General features: G+C 39.9%; 1 protein-coding gene across 4 annotated transcripts; it reads right to left on the bottom strand.

Annotated features, from left to right (window-relative positions):
- Positions 1–392: 392 nt before the first annotated feature.
- Positions 393–17,877, bottom strand: LOC306884703 (uncharacterized protein). 4 transcript variants are annotated; one of them, XR_013785472.1, is made up of 14 exons: positions 17,509–17,877; positions 15,763–15,866; positions 13,694–14,330; positions 9,534–10,818; positions 8,754–8,851; positions 8,247–8,346; positions 7,864–8,156; positions 4,574–4,768; positions 4,377–4,464; positions 3,940–4,058; positions 1,466–3,843; positions 1,259–1,350; positions 1,146–1,170; positions 765–1,040 (listed from the first exon to the last, which is right to left on the bottom strand). XR_013785472.1 is itself a non-coding variant. In XM_079440820.1 (11 exons), the coding sequence occupies exons 1-11, from the start codon at positions 17,680–17,682 to the stop codon at positions 1,480–1,482; spliced, it is 5,457 nt and encodes a 1,818-aa protein (XP_079296946.1). In that variant the 5' UTR covers positions 17,683–17,877; the 3' UTR covers positions 765–1,479. The 4 variants fall into 4 exon arrangements, 1 of the variants encoding a protein (XP_079296946.1); XR_013785471.1 differs by having other exon boundaries at positions 1,259–3,843; XR_013785470.1 differs by having other exon boundaries at positions 393–1,040; positions 1,146–3,843.
- Positions 17,878–21,201: the final 3,324 nt, after the last annotated feature.

The raw sequence follows: 21,201 nt of genomic DNA, 5'->3' as shown, positions 1-21,201 counted from the left end.
TGGTGCTAAAAGACTTAAAACAGATCAAATCAATAAACTTTAAATGGTGCTAAAAGGATAGTTCACGACCAAAATGAAAATTAATGTCGTCAATACAAACCTGTATAATTGGAAATTCTTTTCAACACAAAATAAGATATTTATGAATGTAAAATACCAAAACACTTACCCTTCACGGTAAGCAGCAGCTTAATTTTGGCTGTTTTTTTAGTTCCTCCCTGGATGCGGTTGTCAGCTGTAACATTACCATCATTAAAACACATAAACCATATCTGAACAGAGGAATTCCTAAATACATCAGTCTTATGGTTTAGTCTCTATCAGGATTCATGCATATATGAAAAACTTCTTGTATGTGTATAATGCACAAATACAAGTTACACAAGTTCAGTCATGTTCAAGATGTTTACTAGAAGCAGGTACAGCATATTAGTTTTAAATTTGCAATAAAAATAGCAATTCTACTTACATTCATATCTGATGCACATGCAAATAAATACAGAGGAGTGTGCCTTATTCATGAAACATCAACATAATGTATTTGTATATAACGTTCATAATACCATACTTACGCAAACTGCTTTACTCAATGTGGCAATGTACTTAATAGAAAAGTTTTATGAACGATTTACACAGAAATCCGTTCTGTTCGTGTTTTATAAATGAGCCCCAATGTGTGCAAAATGTTAAAAAAATAATAATGTACAAGTCTAATACCAGCAGTAATATAAGCAAGATAAGATAATCAGTAAGAGGCAAAGACAAAAAGGGTTGCTGTGATTTATTTGAGCTAGCACTGAACATGTGCAATTACACCAACTATCTGTAGACGCTAAAGTAGCATGGTAGCAATGTGAACAATATAGCATTAATTCCTTAAAAGAACAAACTAGAAAGAAAAGCCATCAATACAGAGTACAGTGTAATAAAAAATACGGAGGCCAAGCCTGACATTTTCTGGCCAGAGTTGTGAACTCATGTGTCCTTGAAGCATGAACTCCACACCATTTCTCTTCTCTGAGCCTGGATCTTTCTGGCTCCTGCATTAAAATATCTTAATTTATTTCAATGGAACGAACAGAGCAAATGGCTTTACAGATTTAAATGTTTGATACACATCATATTCATTATATGTTTTACATTACCTTTGGGAAAAAGGAATGGTTTCTGCTGGAAACAAAATAAGGAAACAAGTAGCTCAACACCAGGTGCTTTTGACAAGATAGCAAAACTTTTACACATACTAAGGGTTCGTTACTTGATGAAAGTTTTCATTTTCTTAGAGGGATTCCTTCCCCAGCACCCACTTCAGAATGAATGCTTTTCAGTCCACGCTTTCACTGGCATTACCTGCCAAAAGGTTAAGAATAGACATGAAACATTCTAACTGGATAAAGCAAATACAAAGAATACTTCAAAATCACTTATTTACATTCAGATGTATCATGCACATCCCTAAACATACTCTTTGAAGGTCCTTTACAAAGTCTCAAAGTTGAATTCAAATGTATCCAAGTTTATTTGCTCAGTGAAAGAACCAGGAAGGGGAGAGAATGACATGGGTTCCTCCGATTCCAGAGGGTTTTCATCTTCATTATTTGTCTGCATTGTGTCCTGACTATCTACTTCCATCACAGTTATATCCCCCACAGAGATTTCAATAGATTTAACAACTTGTTGATCATCAAAATCTTCCTCTTTTGCATTATCTTCAATTGGAAGGTCAGGTTTTAAGATGGCATCCTCAAAGGCTTGTTCAAATTCTGAGTCCTCGTTCTTGAGAGATTCCTCTCTCCGGGCAACATTCAACTCCTCATTCTTGGGGGGTTCTTCTGTCTGGTCAACCCCTGAGTCTTCGTTTTTGGGAGATTCTTCTCTCTGGGAAATATTTGAGTCCTCATTCTTGGGGGGTTCTTCTGTCTGGTCAACCCCTGAGTCTGCGTTCTCGGGAGATTCTTCTCTTAGAGCAAGATTTGAGTCCTCGTTCTTAGGGAGTTCTTTTTGGATAACTCCTGAGTCCTCGTTCTTGAGAAGTTCATCTCTCAGGGGAACTTTCGAGTCGTTGATCTTGAGAGGTTCTTTGCTCTGGCAAACATCACTAGCATTTTTGTCTTTATTGTTGGACTCTCTGGAGGTTGAGCCTCTGTCTTGAGGAGCAAATCCAAAGTTTTGTTTTTCACCAACACCGCCAGAGGTTTTAACTGCGGCACTGCCACTGTAGAAAATGTCAAACAAATCTTTTGCTTTTCCTGCTGCAAGAGTTGTCTTTGGCTTTAACGTTTTGGGGGGCAGGTCTCTGGCATTAGAAGAAAGCTGAGGAGGAGGACGAAGGATTACGGTGAGCTTCTGCTCCTCCTCAGGCACTCCAGGAGCAGCCACATCAGACTCAAGAGTAATAACACATTGACTGGGAGTAACAGGTTTCATCTGGCTGGAATTTACCATTTTTGGCGCTGCAGTGGGAGACTGAACAGGTACGGATACGCTGAAGATATCTACAGGGTTTGCAGGGATGTCCTTTGTTTGTTTTAATTGCACCTCTTCTCCACTAAATGCCTTAGAGATGAGGTCTGCTGACAATGTTGGGCCCTTCTGAGTTCCTGTCACAGGTGCAGGAGATGGTGTTGGTTTATTTTGCACACCTACGTAAGACTTCCTAATAACCATGGGAGATGAGGGAGGAGGTAAATTAGGATTAGTTTTATTTTCGTTGTATGCTAGCCATTCACCTGAGGGGGGCAGGAAAGCCTTTCCTGTCAATTTTATAGCAATGGATTTTGCAGCAGCTATAGACTTGGAAAAAGGATCTAGCTCAGCATCCTTGTTTTCTGCCATTTCAGAAGGCATACTCTCTTCCTCTTCCTTTAAGAATTGTGCTGCCATCCTCTCCGCCTCTTTCTCCAGAGCCGTCTTCTGTGACTTTTTCAGACCAAACTTTCCAAAGCCAGGTCGACCAGCACCTTCGTCGTTCTTCTTGCGAAGTTTAGCAAGCAAGGCGGGACTTGGGCCACATAATATTTTAGGAGGCTCGCTGGGTTTCTCTGATTCTGATTTGTCATCTTTAGCACTGAACTTTCCTGTGCTCTCCTTGTCATCTTTGGAAAAACCAGCCTTGCCCTTCTGGTGCTGAGATTTATCTTCCTTTTTTTCATACTTTCCATTAGTGTCTTGGTCCTCGTCCCACTTTGATTTTGGCCACTTCCCCCAGTCCTCATCTTTGTGTTTTGACTTCTTCTCTTCGACCTCCCGAGTGTATTTGTACTTCTTATCATCTTCTCTGCCGTACTTGGGCTTCTCCTCTTCTCTACCATATCGGCCTCTGTCATCATCCTTTCTAAATCTATATCTGTCGTCCTCTTCTCTATATCGAAAGTGTTCATCATCATCATCATCATCTCTGTTTCTAAATCGGTCCTCTTCGTACTTGGATCTCTCCCCTTCCTCCTTCCTGTATCTATGTGTGTATTCCTCTTCTTTTCTGAAACGGCTTCGCTCATCATCATCTTTTTTGTACCTAGCTCTCTCATCCTCTTCCTTTTTTATTTTGGCTCTCTCATCATCCTCCTTGTATTTCTGTTTATCTATATCCTCTTTCTTGTGTTTATCCTTGAGTTTATTCTCGCTCTCTTTGATATTCTTATACTCCTCTTCCTTGCTGTACTGTGGTTTTGTCTCCACTTCATTACTTGACATTTTTCCTTTGCTGTGTTTGGATTTCTTCATATCATCCTGTTCATCGTCTTCACGTTTTCGTTTGTGCTCTGAACTCTTTTGGGTCTCCAAGCCAGCCTGACGGTCCAGGTTCCTCCTTTGCTCATAGAGGGGATTTTCATACATTTTTGCCTGTTGAAATCAATGCATATGACACAATTACATCTGGTCAAAAAAAAAATCCTAACCCTAATTAAATTTATAATGAATATAATGTGTGATATTTACCTTGTATTTCTCATTGTGAGCATGGCAGGTGACATGGGCCTCAGCACAAATGGGATCACCAAAAAACTCTTCACATAACTGGCAGAAGAATCCCCTTACAGGGATCAAGAACTCAGAGCCTAAAGGAAAGAATACAGCACAAAATTCCATTCATTTACCAGTAGTGTGTAATGGTTTTGATGGCTGGTAATTTACCCTTGATCTGCTTGAGGCACACTGCAAGAAAACCACAGTTTAGGACACTGCAATTAACATGGGACCAATTAGGGAAGAGAATCATAAAGAAACGTAATGATTCTGGTTCTTTGACCCTCAGATTCAATTTAATGATTCCAAATCCTTAACGGTGCATGTGTTAAAACAAATGAATTGCTTTAGCTTAAACAAAATGAATGTGTTTTCTTATTAGCAATCACATTTCATAAAGATGTTGTTACCTTTGGCTGGCTTTGAAGTCCTCTTTCCAGCTGGGGGTTTCTTTTCACTATCTGATTTTGCCCAAGGTCTGTCATAAGGATCTAGAGTCTATATGAAAGCAAAACAATTGATGATTGAAGCAGAGATGCGACTGGCAGAAATAAACGCAGCATTCATAAACCAAAACAAATCTGATTTTGTATATTAGCGCACATACCTTCCTATGGGTTTTGCTGTGCAAATGCATGAAATAATCAAACATTGAACCACTGGTAACATTGCAGTTTTTACACCAGTGGTTTCCTGCGTCGTAGTACTCGAATTGCTCGGCAGCAGTGCCCAGGGAATGGCTGCTCGACGGAAGAGACGACTTGGGTTTTTCAGGAGACGCTCTTGATTTTGAGGAGGCTACCTAGATTAATTTAGGCAGTACAAAAAAATGCATAAGTAAAAGTGACTAAGCAAGCTGAATCAAATACTCTAGAGGTATCTATTTTTTAAATGAAAGAAGAAAAGCTGTTCAAAGAAACAAATATAATCCTATAGCCAATCATTAAAAGTTTGTCATAGGAGACTTACCTTTGCAAAATAGGCCATCTGTTTTCCAGTCGGGGAGAAGTTACCCATGGGTTTAATTCTTCAATTATTTGACTACTATAAAACTAATGGTTTTTAAAAGACAAATAAATTAACTATTATTTATATTATATATTATATAAATGATATATATATATATGATATAGATATATAGATATAGATATATATATGATATAGATATATATATATAAATGATAAAGATATAGATGATTGATAGATATACATATTCCCCTTAAAAACAATGCCAATTGTTATGTCTATAATAAAGAATTTAGGGACTACTACAGGTCCTTCTCAAAAAATTAGCATATTGGGATAACGTTCATTATTTTCTGTAATGTACTGATAAACATTAGACTTTCATATATTTTAGATTCATTACAACACAACTGAAGTAGTTCAAGCCTTTTATTGTTTTAATATTGATGATTTTGGCATACAGCTCATGAAAACCCAAAATTCCTATCTCAAAAAATTAGCATATCATGAAAAGGTTCTCTAAACGAGCTATTAACCTAATCATCTGAATCAACTAATTAACTCTAAACACCTGCAAAAGATTCCTGAGGCTTTTAAAAACTCCCAGCCTGGTTCATTACTCAAAACCGCAATCATGGGTAAGACTGCCGACCTGACTGCTGTCCAGAAGGCCATCATTGACACCCTCAAGCAAGAGGGTAAGACACAGAAAGAAATTTCTGAACGAATAGGCTGTTCCCAGAGTGCTGTATCAAGGCACCTCAGTGGGAAGTCTGTGGGAAGGAAAAAGTGTGGCAGAAAACGCAGCACAACGAGAAGAGGTGACCGGACCCTGAGGAAGATTGTGGAGAAGGACCGATTCCAGACCTTGGGGGACCTGCGGAAGCAGTGGACTGAGTCTGGAGTAGAAACATCCAGAGCCACCGTGTACAGGCGTGTGCAGGAAATGGGCTACAGGTGCCGCATTCCCCAGGTCAAGCCACTTTTGAACCAGAAACAGCGGCAGAAGCGCCTGACCTGGGCTACAGAGAAGCAGCACTGGACTGTTGCTCAGTGGTCCAAAGTACTTTTTTCGGATGAAAGCAAATTTTGCATGTCATTCGGAAATCAAGGTGCCAGAGTCTGGAGGAAGACTGGGGAGAGGGAAATGCCAAAATGCCTGAAGTCCAGTGTCAAGTACCCACAGTCAGTGATGGTCTGGGGTGCCATGTCAGCTGCTGGTGTTGGTCCACTGTGTTTTATCAAGGGCAGGATCAATGCAGCTAGCTATCAGGAGATTTTGGAGCACTTCATGCTTCCATCTGCTGAAAAGCTTTATGGAGATGAAGATTTCATTTTTCAGCACGACCTGGCACCTCCTCACAGTGCCAAAACCACTGGTAAATGGTTTACTGACCATGGTATTACTGTGCTCAATTGGCCTGCCAACTCTCCTGACCTGAACCCCATAGAGAATCTGTGGGATATTGTGAAGAGAAAGTTGAGAGACGCAAGACCCAACACTCTGGATGAGCTTAAGGCCGCTATCGAAGCATCCTGGGCCTCCATAACACCTCAGCAGTGCCACAGGCTGATTGCCTCCATGCCACGCCGCATTGAAGCAGTCATTTCTGCAAAAGGATTCCCGACCAAGTATTGAGTGCATAACTGAACATAATTATTTGAAGGTTGACTTTTTTTTGTATTAAAAACACTTTTCTTTTATTGGTCGGATGAAATATGCAAATTTTTTGAGATTTTTTGGGTTTTCATGAGCTGTATGCCAAAATCATCAATATTAAAACAATAAAAGGCTTGAACTACTTCAGTTGTGTTGTAATGAATCTAAAATATATGAAAGTCTAATGTTTATCAGTACATTACAGAAAATAATGAACTTTATCACAATATGCTAATTTTTTGAGAAGGACCTGTATATACCCTGTTATATGCAAACATAAGAACACATAATTATGATTAAACAACATTTACCAGTTTAGTAAATCATAGCCACGATTTACTACATCATGGAAACAAATCAGTAAATCGGGACAACCAATAAATATATTGTGGGAACAAATTCTTAATTTGTGCCCCCAATATACATTTTTTCCTACTATAAGTCACTTTGAACTAAAACAGTGGTACGTTGTGATACCACCAGGAGTACACGGTGTCTCAGGTGGCTTACAAATCTAGAAATGTACTATACTAAAAATGCTGCCTTCTGGTCTGTGTGAATTTTATTCTGTGCTGAAAGAACCACAAAAGCTGATTTAATCAAGAAAAAAGCAGCATGTTATTCTGTTTAATCTCAAGGAAGCATTTAAGTGCCATAACCAAAGGCAAGCATATTCTCATCCTCTCTAAAAGTTACTGCTGTAGTGCATGTGTGTTTTTAGATGTTACTCCTCAGGGTCCTTGCACAGATCTGCAAAGGCATGCAGCATGATTAAACTGAACTACAGGAATATTGATCTTAAAAATAAAAAAATATGGCATTATGTTGCTCACAGTTACTTGGATGCCCTGATTTGATCAAAGGTGGTACTTGTCTTAATTTCAGAACCACTGGACTAAAAAAGCATCTGTAAAAATTATAACCAATAATGTTTCAAGAGTACCAAACACATTTTGGCGATGACCCTTCATGTAAAATAAAATAGTCTACTGATATAACTGGAGTCTTTATTTCCTGTGAGTGAGATTGTTTTAAATACATATTTTTAATTTCATTATGGGTAATTTGTACTGAGGAAAAAAAAAACTGAATGCAGCTATTTTAAAAATTACTGAATGTTGAAAATTATTACTGAAAGTTTAAATAAATATTTTGTGGAATCACTGTCAAGATTGAAATGCCACTTGAAAAAGTGGCAATCCAATTCTAAACTATGAAAAAAACCAATCAAGCGCAAGTACCTTTTCCTGTAACAGAATTAGCAACTCTACCTTATTGTATGAGGTGCTGGTTTTGGCCCCTGATTTCTCTGGGCTTCTGGCTGACTGCTTCTTACTCTGAAGGGGCTGCTGCCCATGGTCCCCAGAGATCTTCGAGTCTTTGTAGTCTATACCAAGAATAAGAGCCACTTTGACCAGCTCTTCATATTTTTGATCTGCCGCTCTCTGTTCAGCACGCAGTTTAGAGATTTGGGCCATTGCATCTTCTTGGAGCTGACCGAGCTCGATGAGGACAGGGTCCTTGTGCCCATCCTTCTCCCTTCGCTTCTTTCGAAAAAGCTCCCCTAAAGAAAAAAATCAAACACTGTATAATACAGTGAGACCTTACATATTTATAAAGAAATCACTTCCATTTTACACTCAGAGGGAAATACCTTGCTGCTTTCTCAATGTCTCCACATCCTTTAAGAGATTTTCTTTCCTCTTGTGTCGCACTTCTTTCTCCTTTTTTAGCTTTTCAAGCTCTTCCATGACCTGAGACAGAATTTTAATTAGGCCTTAAATTTCTTCATCAACAAAAACAAAGGTATGGGAATCCTGATGAATTTAACAATTGTGCTTCTGATTCCACTTCCTTATTTCCCCCCAAAATGCACACAACACAACTTAAACAAAATGTTAACTTGCACGCTTTGAAACTCTTAGATTTATTTTTTTGGGGGGGGGGGGGCACGTGTGTTATGCACAACCAGCGAGGACAAGGCAAATGAAAACTGTAAAGATTGTAGATGTTGTAGATGGAGAAAAAAAATGAAACAAGAACCAGTTTTTGATTCTCAACTCTACAAATAAAACTTTTGTATAAAACTTTTGTATTGTAGATGAAACAACGATTTTCAGATGTTTGCACATTCAATAATCCCATCAAATTTCTTGGTTACCTTTTGTTTTTGGCTAGCAGTATTCTTATCTTCCATTTCTTTCCTCTGAATGCCACTGGTGATCGCTTTAGAGGTCACAGGATCCGATTTAGGGGGTGCTGAAAGGATAAATCAAATCATGTTGTGGTGAGCGAAGCCTAAATCACCCAAAAAACTCATTATTTACTCATAGTCTTGTCATTCTGAAACCATGATTAACATTCTTCCATGGAACACAAAAGAAGTTTAAACAATCTATGCATAGCTTTTTTTCCATTATTCATTGTGACCATGTCTGTGAAGCTCAAGGAAGACACTATCCGAACATATTATTTGCCAAGCCACATTATTTATAATTTGCTCTGCTTGTTTGCAACCTTACGCTAATTTGCACTGCTCTTGGTAGATTGCGTTGGCTTATTACGGAAATGATCTGGTTGCATCTGTGTTCTTTAATTTGTGCAATGTCAGTATATCACCCGCAGTACTTTACACTCCTATTGGAGCTTTTCCGAAATGGCACAATTGCATTCCTTGTTTAGTAAATCTGGCCCATAGCATATAGCATGTTATACAGACTGCTTTATGGTGTATTTACAATCTTTTGTGGTCCTTCAAGGAGCTTTACAGACATGGTCACTATGAACTCTCATTATACAGAACATTGAACCTGTTTGAACATTCTTCCAAATTTCTCCCTTGATCAACTGCACCAACATAAGGTTAAATACATAAGACCAAAATTTTAATTTTCTGTATGCTATTCCTCTTTATGAATAATATATTTTAAAGGTCACTAACCTTTTTGATCATCGCCTTTACTCTCATTCGACACAGTTTTGATGACTTTAAGAAAGGGTCGCTCAATGCTAGGGAGGTTGTAGGGATCCATTGGACTGGGAGGAGGTACCGGCATACCTGGAGGTGGGTACATCGGCCATCCCGGAGGCATATATGGAACATAATTGCCATAGGGATCATAACCTCTTGGTGGGTAGTCAGGTGGCATTACCCCACGTGGGGGTGGCCCAGGGTACGGGGGCATGGGATGTGGCGGGAGGCTGGGTTGGGAGGGATACGCTTGAGTCCCAGGACCCACAGTGGGTGTGGTAGGCCAGCTGCTTTCTGCTTGAGCAATAGCAGGTTGAGCCTCTTTCTTGTTCTGACTATGTGAGTGTGGAGATGCTTTTTCTGGGGAAACTGGCTTTTTCTTGCTGCGACTTGAAGTGTGATCTAAACTGCCACTTCGGCTTCGACGACTTCTGCTTCTACTTCGGCTGCTACTCCGACTGCGACTGGAGCTCCTGCTGCTACTGCTGCTGTAACTCCTGCTACGGCTCCGGTGCTTTCTATCCGAATGCCGACGAGTTGGTGTCTTCACTGGGGTGTTACCGTGCAGGCGTGCTTGCGTCCTAGCGGCCATCTTGCTTATCTCAGCCACACCCAGGTCCAAGCCAATTGTTTTCAGCAAGTCCTGTATCTTTTCATATTCCTCTACCTCCTTCCTCACGTTGATGTCCTGTGGCCCAACTCCAGGTGGGAAGTCATTAGGTCCTTCCTTGGAATGTACCTCAGGTGTGGCAGAGGGATGATGCCCGTCTGTCTGCCTACTGTCTCTATGCGAATGGCTCATCACATTTTCTCCAGTATGGCCAAATGTGTAAGGTTCTCTTATCTGCGTATCACACGACTGTTGGTAACTTGTGCCTGGAAAGTTGGAATTTGCCGGTTCCACCTCATTGCCCTCTTCTTCTTCGTCCCCATAGAGGAACTTCTCCTCATCTTCAATATCTGGATGACTCTTTTTCACATTCTGTGATTGGGTGACCTCGGCTATCATTCCAAGGAACTTTGTGAGGTCTGATTTCTCCTGTCTTCCCTTCTCTTGAGGGAGGAGCAGGTCACTTCCACCCTCTCTGGCTGGTTGGATCTTAGCAATCAGCTCTTCGAGAACACCACTATCAGAGCTTTTACCCAGCATGGATGCTAACAAGTCTGGATCCATGCTTTTGGAAAGTGCACAGAGAAGCTGTTCAGCCTCATGTGAAAGACTGCCATCTGGATTTCCTCGAGGGGAATCACTATTCTGAAATAGATTGGTTAAATATGCTTTAGGGACACTAGCATCATTCTTTACTTTCTAAAAATAAAGGAAATTAAATATCAGCTAAAGCAGTGTTGACACTAGAATTTGAAGAGGCAAAATAAGCATGTTGCACGGGTATGAATGAAAGTCAATGGAGTGAAAATTGTAGTGTGGCTGCCCCTTAGCTCTGTAGGCCAACTAAAGACCAAGACCATACCTCTAAGCATGTGGAATCTCATATTTGTGCACTGTTACGTTCTGAAAAGTGTCAGAGCACAAATCATAATGCAGCGCACACTTGCTATAATGTAATTGTTTAAGCCTTCAGGTCAACAGCAGACATTTGAATGTAACTACTGCCACCTTGATTGTCAAAAAGAGATGCACCACAATATATAAGCACAATACTGGTTATCAGTCAACATTAAATTGTAAATACTAATTTTTTATTTTAACATTTACTTTACATTTGTCGTCATCTAATGAATATTTAAAATGCTTATTTAAAAAAAAAGGCACAGAACATTTAAATCTTCCATAAATCTCTAATGATTTTTCACTTTTCATAGTAGGTTATAATGATGTGATGCCTAAATTCACTTGTAGCCAGTGTTGGAGCTAAAGGTCATTGCACACAGAGTCAGAAATTTTCAGGTTTTTTTCGTATTCCTCATCCTTTCCTATTCAAATGCATGTTACGGATGCGAAAACGCAGAAAATGGAACCTGATCCGAATTTATCACGGACGAAAGTTTCGGAGGCAGTGTGTAAACGTGATTGACACAACGAGAGGTCATACTTATTTTTTAACGTACAAAATTTTCGGACTCCGTGTGCAATGGCTTTAATGCATATAGTATGCAGTAATGCGAGTTATGTAATCAGATTACGTTTAAGTAACTAGTAAAGTAATGCATTACTTTCAAATTTACAAGAAAATATCAAGAGTTAAAAATAAGTGATGCAAGTTACTTTGTTTTCCCATTCATTCACCGACACCTGCCTGTACTATCCCTGTGTTGAGAGAAACTGGGAAAAAAGTGCAGAGGCACATCCTTCAGTCGGAGGCTAAATTAATTTCATTTTTGGTGTGAAAGGGACAAGGGCTGTCAAAAAAAAAATAATAATTTCAAATATTCGTCGAATTTAAGATAAAAATCCACATTTGAATACAAAAACTGCATTCAAATTTTAGGTCTGTGTCAGGCAGCCTCATCAGTGGCACACAAGACGCGATGACCATGTAAGTGTTGTTGCTTTTTAAGGTTTTTCATAGCTTATCCAGTTGAACCCACTAGATGCGGCGCTGCTGGCTGTTCATTCAAAATATTGCGCAAAAACAGAACATCAATGCAGAGATGATGTCGTTTACATCAAAAATGAAGCCAAGCTGTTCACACAGAATGCATATTGAGCGCCTTTTCTATAGGGACATCTATCACCGTTGCACTCACGTCTCACACGAGAGGAAGCGACTGGGGTGTTCTGTTGTTGGATGTAATAATGAACATAGCAGTCATCATTTACTATCCGACATCTGAGCCGCTGAAGACGCAGTAGATTACTTTGGTTTTTGAAGGGCATGCGCCCCCCCGATCTACCTAAATGCATCGATGTTTGCGTGAATCATTCGTGATTCAGCTTCACCTCCAGAAGTGAGTATACTTTTTTTTTTTTTTTATATGAATCTTTGCAAATCGCCTTTCCTAATAATGTGCCAGTTAGCAAGTTCTGCGAGGAATGCAGCTAAAGTTTACAGTCTCAGAGAGAGGGGCGGGGTGAGCAGAGCTCATTAGCATTTAAAGCAACATGCACCGAAACGGGTTGCTGTGAACAGAGCTGTTTTTAACAAGGTAAAAAGGGTGTTGTCTTACACAACCATTGAGAAATTTTAACCAAAGTACGTTATAGACTTTTCATTAAGACCCTAAAGAATCATATCAACTTGTGGAAAACGGGCATCCGATGACCCCTTTAAGTGCCTTAAAGTCCGTGTAAAGTCAATTCTGAGAATTGTTAGTAAACGCATTATAAATGTTAGAAATGCATTGCTGAAAGATGTTACAAAGAATGTGAATTATGTAGTACTTAATTGTGGGGTTAGACAGTTAAAACAGTTCTTCACCATTTTCGTGATTAGGATATTTTGGGCAGGACTAAATTATGACTCAATGACGCAATCGAGCCACCGAGCATGGCCCCTTTCCCAACACAAGAGGGGTGCTCGACTTGAAGCAGCGCTGCAGACTGACCGGTATGTGACATCAAAGTACTGAGCTACAGAGAGCAGACGCTCCTGATGCTTTCGAATCGCTCTCACGATACTTTGATGATACACTGATCTTTCTGCAGGGCTGCTTCGAGTCGAACACACCTAATAACTAGAGCGCATTAGCGTCAGTGGCGCACGGCTCAATCGCGAGTTACTGTCATTACCGTTAGTTACTAGAGCCTACAATTTGTTAGCTAGCTATGCCTTTGTCACGTAAATGCATAATACCTGTTTGCGATCATTTACAAAACAGCTCGGTCTCCTTATTAAATAAGCTGCAGAAGAGACAGCAGCTTTCCTGTGAGTGGGTGTGGTTTCAGCGCCGCCAGTGGACACGCCCCCAGCGGTTGAGAGCAGAGAATACTGCTTATTTTTTCAAGATTTTGATACCTTATTTTATTTACTTGGCGGTTTTTTGTAGCATTCAAATTTGTCTGGGTGGTTAATAACACATGTTTTTGTGGTATGACAAACTCAGTACACGCATTTAATATTGAATTAACACGTACTTTAAGTTGAGAGTGCCATACATAAAGTGAATAATATCTTTTGACTTGCATTTTGAATGTCAAAATTTCCCAAGCCATAATGAGAGGTGGTTACCTGTACTAGCATGGGAGAATCTGTCTCGGAGGAATCCATTCTTTTCTTCAAAATTGACTTTGCAGGCTGTACAAGCATATCCTGTATTTCTTTACGTCGTCTGGCCTTCTCCAGCTCAGTAAAGTCCTCCTCCTTGACCCTAAAATCACCTGATTTGACTCTCCGGTTGACGCTGCTGCGGCGACTCCTGCTGGAGCCGCTGCTTCTGCTACCACTACGACTGGCGCTACGGCTTGAGCTCCTAGCGCGACTCCGTCCTCTGCTTCTCCCTCTGCTACGGCTCCTTTCGCGACTGCGGCTCCGTGGCCGACTCTTGCTCCGTGCCCTGCTCCTGGCCCTACTCTGTCTGCGACTACGGCTCCCGCTTCGACTTCTACTGTAGCTCCTCCCACGGGTTCTGCTCTTGCTTCGCGCTCGGCTCTTCGCCCGTTCGGGACTCCTGCCACGACTGTAGCTCCGACTCCTGCTGCGCGGGCGACTTTTGCTGCGCCCGTAGCCCGGACTGCGACTCCGCGGCCTGCTCCTGCCTCGACTAACACTGCGCCTCCTCGAACCTCTATCGCTGTGTCCATCATAGCTCGACTTCCGTGGAGAGTAATGGGGCTTATTAAACTTTGATTCCCCAGCAGCATAATCTCTGTCAACAGAAATCATCATATCATAAACCGCAACTGAAGGACATGGACAAACATTTGCATATCTAGTGAGTCTATGGGCTTAAGTTAAAATATCTCCATAATTACACTTGATAGCGTCAAGTGCTGTGGTATAAAAACACTTATCCCTAAGGGTGTCTTACGCTCCAGAGAATGCTGCCAATCTACTGATTTTGAATAGGATGAAGAGGAAATATGCAAGTTTGAGAAAGAACTACTCCATTATGAAAGCAAAAGTTAAGAATGTGTTCACTGTTTGGAGGCAGGCATCAAAAGATAGGCAGGTCTAGTCATTTCTCAAAACAGTTTGTTAAGATTAAACTTCCATCCATCCATCCATCTTCTTCCGCTTATCCGGGGCCGGGTCGCGGGGGCAGCAGTCTAAGCAGAGATGCCCAGACTTCCCTCTCCCTAGACACTTCCTCCAGCTCTTCCGGGGGGACACCGAGGCGTTCCCAGGCCAGCCGGGAGACATAGTCTCTCCAGCGTGTCCTAGGTCTTCCCCGGGGTCTCCTCCCAGTGGGACGCGCCCGGAAAACCTTCCCGGGAAGGCGTCCAGGAGGCATCCGGAACAGATGCCCAAGCCACCTCAGCTGACCCCTCTCAATGTGAAGGAGCAGCGGCTCTACTCTGAGCTCCTCCCGAGTGACCGAGCTTCTCACCCTATCTCTAAGGGATCGCCCAGCCACCCTGCGGAGAAAGCTCATCTCAGCCGCCTGTATCCGGGATCATGTCCTTTCGGTCATGACCCAAAGCTCATGACCATAGGTGAGAGTAGGAACGTAGATTGACCGGTAAATCGAGAGCTTCGCCTTGCGGCTCAGCTCTTTCTTCACCACGACAGACCGGTACATCGACCGCATTACTGCAGAAAATGCACCGATCCGTCTGTCAATCTCCCGTTCCATCCTTCCCTCACTCGTGAACAAAACCCCAAGATACTTAAACTCCTCCACTTGAGGCAGGAACTCTCCACCAACCTGAAGTGGGCAAACCACCCTTTTCCGACTGAGGACCATGGCTTAAACAAGATTAAACTTATTAAAAAAAAAAACAATGTTTTACACCCTCAAATCTTGGGCATGTCTATCCACCGAATCCCGATGGTGAACCCCGATACCTAGAGTGTAGGGCGCTGATAGCCAACATAAATCTGATAAATATGAGGTGAAATGTAATTGCTAATGATAATTCATTACAATATATATGGCGATATATATATAAAAAAGCCACTTTTATTAATCAACAGAGTGGTCACACTTATCACCATCAGCCTCATTCTCACAATGGCCTTATAAAAGCTGGAATACACAAATTAAGGCCAGTTCTTTAGTCGATTTACTCAACCATTTCAGCATTGACATTGTAAATCTACTACAATATATTGTAGTAACACCAGGTTGCATCTCTTACCGGACATAGGGTGCTTCGCTTGGATGGGTCAGCTCATTACCCACAGTTATGACCAGACTGTGATCAACAGGGAGCCCAGCACGAGGAGGTGATGGACTGTACCTCTGTTAAGGAACATGGGGACATAACTAACTCATACATGGAATAACACAAACTAAAAAAAAAGTACACCACCAGTCACAAGTTTTTAATGTTTTTTTTTTTAGATAATTATTTTCTGCTCACCAAGCTTGCATTTCTTTTGGATCCAAAATACAGCGAAAGCAGTAATATTGTGAAACATTTTATAGGGAAGTCGTGGCCTAATGGTTAGAGAGTCGGACTCGTAATCGAAAGGTTGCGAGTTCGAGCCCCCGGCCGGCAGGAATTGTAGGTGGGGGGAGGGAATGTCCAGCGCTCTCTCCACCCTCAATACCACGACTGAGGTGCCCTTGAGCAAGGCACCGAACCCCCAAGCATGGCTGCCCACTGCTCCGGGTGTGTGTTCACGGTGTGTGTGTGTGTGTGTGTGTGTGTGTGTGTGCGCATTTGTTCACTACTCACTGCTGTGTGTGTGCACTTGGATGGGTTAAACACAGAGCACCAATTTCGAGTATGGGTCACCATACTTGACAATACGTCACGACTTTAATAAAATAACTGCTTTCTATTTGAATATAGGCCTATTTTAAAATGTAATTTATTCCTGTAATGACAATGCTACATTTACTGCAGTCTTCAGCGTCACATGATCCTTCAGAAATCATGTTCAAGAATTGTATTATTATTATTATTATTATCAATATTTAAAACAATTGAGTAATTTTTTTTCTTAAGGATTCTTTGATGAATAGAAAGATCAGCACTTATCTGAAATAAACACCTTTTGTAACATTATACACTATACCATTCAGATGCTTGGAGTAAGTATATTTAAATCATTATATATTTATTATTAAATTATGAAATTACAGAAATTAATACTTTTATTTAGCAAGGGTGAATTAATATGATGATAGAGACATTTTTTGACATTTTGATTTCAGATAAAAGCTGTTCTTCTGAACTTTCTATTCATCAAAGAAACCTAAAAAGACTCGGCTGTTTTCAACATAATTTGTTTGTTTTTTTTGGCAGCAAACAGAATATTTGAAAGATTTCTGAAAGATAATTTGACTGGAGTAAAATTCAGCTTTGAAATGGAGTTTAAAACAGCAAATATAGTTCACAATATTTCTGCTTTTGCTGTCTTTTGGATTTTAAAAAATGCAGGCTTGGTGAGCAGAAGATAATTCTTTAAAAACATTAAAAATCTTGCGGTTCAAAAACCTTTTGCTGGTAGTGTACATTTAATTGAACATAATTATTAAATAAGTACTAAGCTCTGACTGCTGGCAAGCAGCACTGCATGTATTTTTTTTACCATGGTTTAATTCCATATAGACTCACAAAAAGCGTTTACATGGCACTTCAAAGAATAGCATGGTAATATATAAACTATAAAACCACAGCACCAAGGCATTTTTATTAGAGCACTGCAACAAGTATTATGAGAAAATCATGCATAGTACTTTAACACCATTTTCACATGGTATGGTATTTACGTGGTCACGTTAATTCATAGAATAACACGGTATTACCATAATATAAGTAAGTTACATAGAAAAATACATAGTAGGACCACGTCCACTTTTAATTAGTGTGGACCACGGTGGATTGTTGCAGTGCTACCTGTAACCAGTGCTTTTGTTTGCTTCATAACGTTACCCCATAGCCTCGCGGAGGTCTCCCTCCTCGGTATTCATCGGCTGGAGAGTATCTCCTCCGCGGGGACGGCCGGCGGTACGGATCCGGGGGATGGCCTGGTCCAGGACGGGACCCGAAGCCACGCGACGGCGGAGGATGATAGCCGCCTCTGTGCGGCCTAGATCCGCGGTACATAACCACGCGTAGCCGCTGTCTCTGCGTCGGTGTCGAGTCGTTACTATCCTGGGTGCAGGATGACGATTATACCTGCAACAGGTAAATGCGAATTCAAAAAAATCAATATGAATGAGAGCGTATTCATTACACACAACCGACTCTGTCTGCGCTCGCTTCCTGTGCCGCCATTGGCCCGCATTCACCGGACGTGACGAAACGCCAAGAACAGCCAATCGAACGCAGCGAAACAGCATCGTTTTGTTTACAGGCGAGTCTCCCTAAATACAGTAAGAATTACAGTAAGCACTGTTTCTATGCTAAACTTTTAATGTAACGTTAACTGTACGCTCATTGTTGTCAGTTACACTAACTGGAACGTTACAGATGTGTGTCAAGATCTTTACCGACCTGCAAAAACAAGTTTAGACCCAGTTTAGATCCACTGAGCACATTCAGGGGCCTGTTCCATAAAACAAGTTTACCAAATAAACCAGGTTTATTTTCTGACCTAAATCAGACTAACTGAAATAAACCCGGCTTATTTGGTAAACTTGTTTTATGAAACTGGCCCCAGCTTCTTTACCCAATGTACGAGATGGGAAGTAGTTTTATGTGGACTCATCTCTATAGGGCCATTGTTTAATGGTCGCAGACAAGAAGCATCAGATTTGTCTTCTCTCACCGACCTTCAGACATTGTTAAGACTACTGACTGTAAAGCAAAAACATGTTTCTAAATATATGGCACCTCCAATTTTGATATTATTCAATCTTTCCCAACAGTTCAGGTTCATCATGTATAACTCTGTTCAAAGGTTTGTGGTCAGTAAGGTTTTGATTTCAATTAAATGTATATATTTGAGTAAAAATATTTTTAAGCAAGGATTCATTAAATTGACAAGGCTTTTATGATGTTAAAAAGCTCTATATTAAAATAAACACTGCTCTTTTGAACTTTCTCTTAATCAAAGATTCCTGAAAAAATGTAAACGGTTTCCAAAAGTGATGTGTTTCTTGAACAGCCTCTCCATATTACAATGATTTTTAATTTGATTTATTGTAAAATGACTTTTGATATAATTCTCAATATATTTTTTAAAGTGTCATTAATTTAAAATGCTAAATCAAATATCCTATTTCAAATTGTGTTTTGACAATTAGATGAATAATTGAATAACCGTGACAGACAAAGCTGAATCCCAGTACAAGTCATGAATGGTAGGCTACATTTATGCAGGGATATTTAATTGCCCATATGTCATAATATAGAATGTAAATTGAATCATTTAAATTAATTAGCCTATAGGTTTCAATGAAAAGTGAAGATGTCTGAAATATACATATAGTTCATGAAAATACCTAATAATAACCCCTAATGACCATAATTATTACACTACAACATGCCAGTTGGCACAACTCTGGGTTGGGGTGGGGCATCTAATTGTATCCTTTTGCATCAAAATAAAACTTTAAAAGCACTGATGTATCTGAGATCCCTCATTAACAGAAACACTTTAAAATCCAACATAATACAATCACTTTTCAGAGAAACTGAATTATATAAATTAACTGTATCAACTGACTAAACCTCACAAATGCTGGCATTCAGATGAAATGGCCAAATAGAGCAGCTATTCATCAAAAGGGTTGAGATCAGATTTAAAAACATTGAATAAGTCTAAAAAAAACAAGGTACATAACATTTTGGGTTGCTTTTATTTTACATTTTAATATAACTCTTTACATTTTCCAATAAAAGTAAATGCTTCTCTATATTGGAGGAAAGACAATACATTTTGCTATCATGCTGCAACACGGATATAATTCCAATCACCAAGCAAAACCTTTCTGATGAATCCAGGTCTGGAGTAGAAGCACTTCTCATCAGATGTGGCATTGCAGGGGCTTCTCGCTGTTCCTCATCTGATCCTGACATTCATTTGTATGAAAAGAAAACCATGGCGATCTATAATGACTTGAATGAATGAGAACCTCTACAGACATGACCTGTATTTAAACTAGGCACACATGCAAAGTCTAGAAGGACGTGCGCTTTTCACACTGGTCATCACCCCTGCAGTCCACACTGAACCAATTCCCTTAATCAGAGTTTATTTTAGGGCATGTAAGAGATTTTGGGTGAACATATAAGCAAATAATGCCTTCGAGACCTGTTCTGATGCGGTCATTTTCCCGTCTCTTTTATGTTCTCTGCTTCGGTTTCAGTTGGAGGTTTTCTGGTATAATGAGATTATCGTTTAAATAAGCAGGATTCAAATATCCCAAAGATATTCAATGTTCCCACACATTTTGACTAATTTATTTCCATGACTTGACTCACTTGATTGTTACTTTCCATGATGTTTCAAGAGCTGGAAATCACAATTTTTATTAATAAATAAATTGCATAAAAATGTAAATTAATTTAGTAAATAATGTATATTCAAGTTTTCCATTATTATGGATATATACACTGTATAACTGAACTCTTGATTTACAGCAAAAGGCCCAAAACCTGCAGTTTAAAATGTGATGTAACTTCTGAGTGCTCTGCACTAGTATTATTATTATTATTATTATTATTGCATGAAACCTCTTCAAATTCAAATGACATTTAGCAAGCAACAATAACCACTTACCTGGAGAATTTCAGTGTTCCCTCTTTCTGATTCTTGATCATTGCATTCTCCAGGCCTACACAAGCAACCACTAGACATCAAACTGATTACATTTGCATGGAAGAAAGAGGAGACAGCAGAGACAGAGGAACATACAAAGAAAGATTAACATGCATGTAGATCACATCAAAACTGAAGAGTACCAGGGAATTTGTTAGAAAAATAGACTTCAAATCAACCACAAACTGAGATTTTACCGTCAGAACGTCAAGAGAAAAGCAAACTTCTCAATCAGCATGATGGAAATTCTTAATGCTTCTTTTATTAGTTTTCTAATTTCCTGTTTTATGTTCTTAACCATTGTTCGGTGCTGAAAATCCTTTGCCTAATTTGGTTTTCCCAGTCAAAAATGACTGGCTTTTTAATGATTGCTTGTAAAACTCTCATTATGGAATCTCATCACCAAAACTTGTTTCAATTAGCACAGGTTTTGCATTTCTTTTTGGAACTAATGGTTTGTGAGTGGTTGATCTGAGAAAAGTTGACAAAAAGATTGAATCCAATATTTGGTCAAATGTATAAGCTCTTTGTTGTCAGCCAGTCTTTTTTGACCCAGCCACCACAAGTGTAACAAAGAGGGCTAGTATTAGCTAGTATTTTCTGTGCATGTTCTAGCAAAAAAAAGTACATCTAATAACAGTCACAGAAATAAATCTTATAAAATTTCTTATGATTAAGCAGTATAGACTTTTGGGAAGCGATTAACAACAGGAAATTATTTGCCAAGATGAGTGTAGCCAATCACATTTAAGAAAAACACGTAACCCACGTTATTTTTATATATTCTGCAAATGTGTGCATTTTTTAGGAAGTCGCTTTAGTTCCATGACTGAGCAGACTCCAGGCAGTTTCTTCCATGA

This window comes from Barbus barbus (assembly GCF_936440315.1).
Source record: "Barbus barbus genome assembly, chromosome: 18".
In the NCBI taxonomy this organism is placed as follows: domain Eukaryota; kingdom Metazoa; phylum Chordata; class Actinopteri; order Cypriniformes; family Cyprinidae; genus Barbus; species Barbus barbus.
The sequence above is the reverse complement of the archived record's forward strand: the minus strand, read 5'-3'. Positions and strand labels throughout refer to the sequence as shown.

Bases quoted from the DNA above. Each gene is read 5' to 3' on its own strand.
- LOC306884703 (XM_079440820.1), bottom strand. From the start codon at position 17,682: ATGTACCGCGGATCTAGGCCGCACAGAGGCGGCTATCATCCTCCGCCG. The intron at 8,852-9,533 runs GTTAGTGACCTT...TTATCCTTTCAG, and splicing joins TAAAGGCGATGATCAAAAAG to CACCCCCTAAATCGGATCCT. The intron at 4,769-7,863 runs GTAGAGTTGCTA...AAATTAATCTAG, and splicing joins CCAGCACCTCATACAATAAG to GTAGCCTCCTCAAAATCAAG.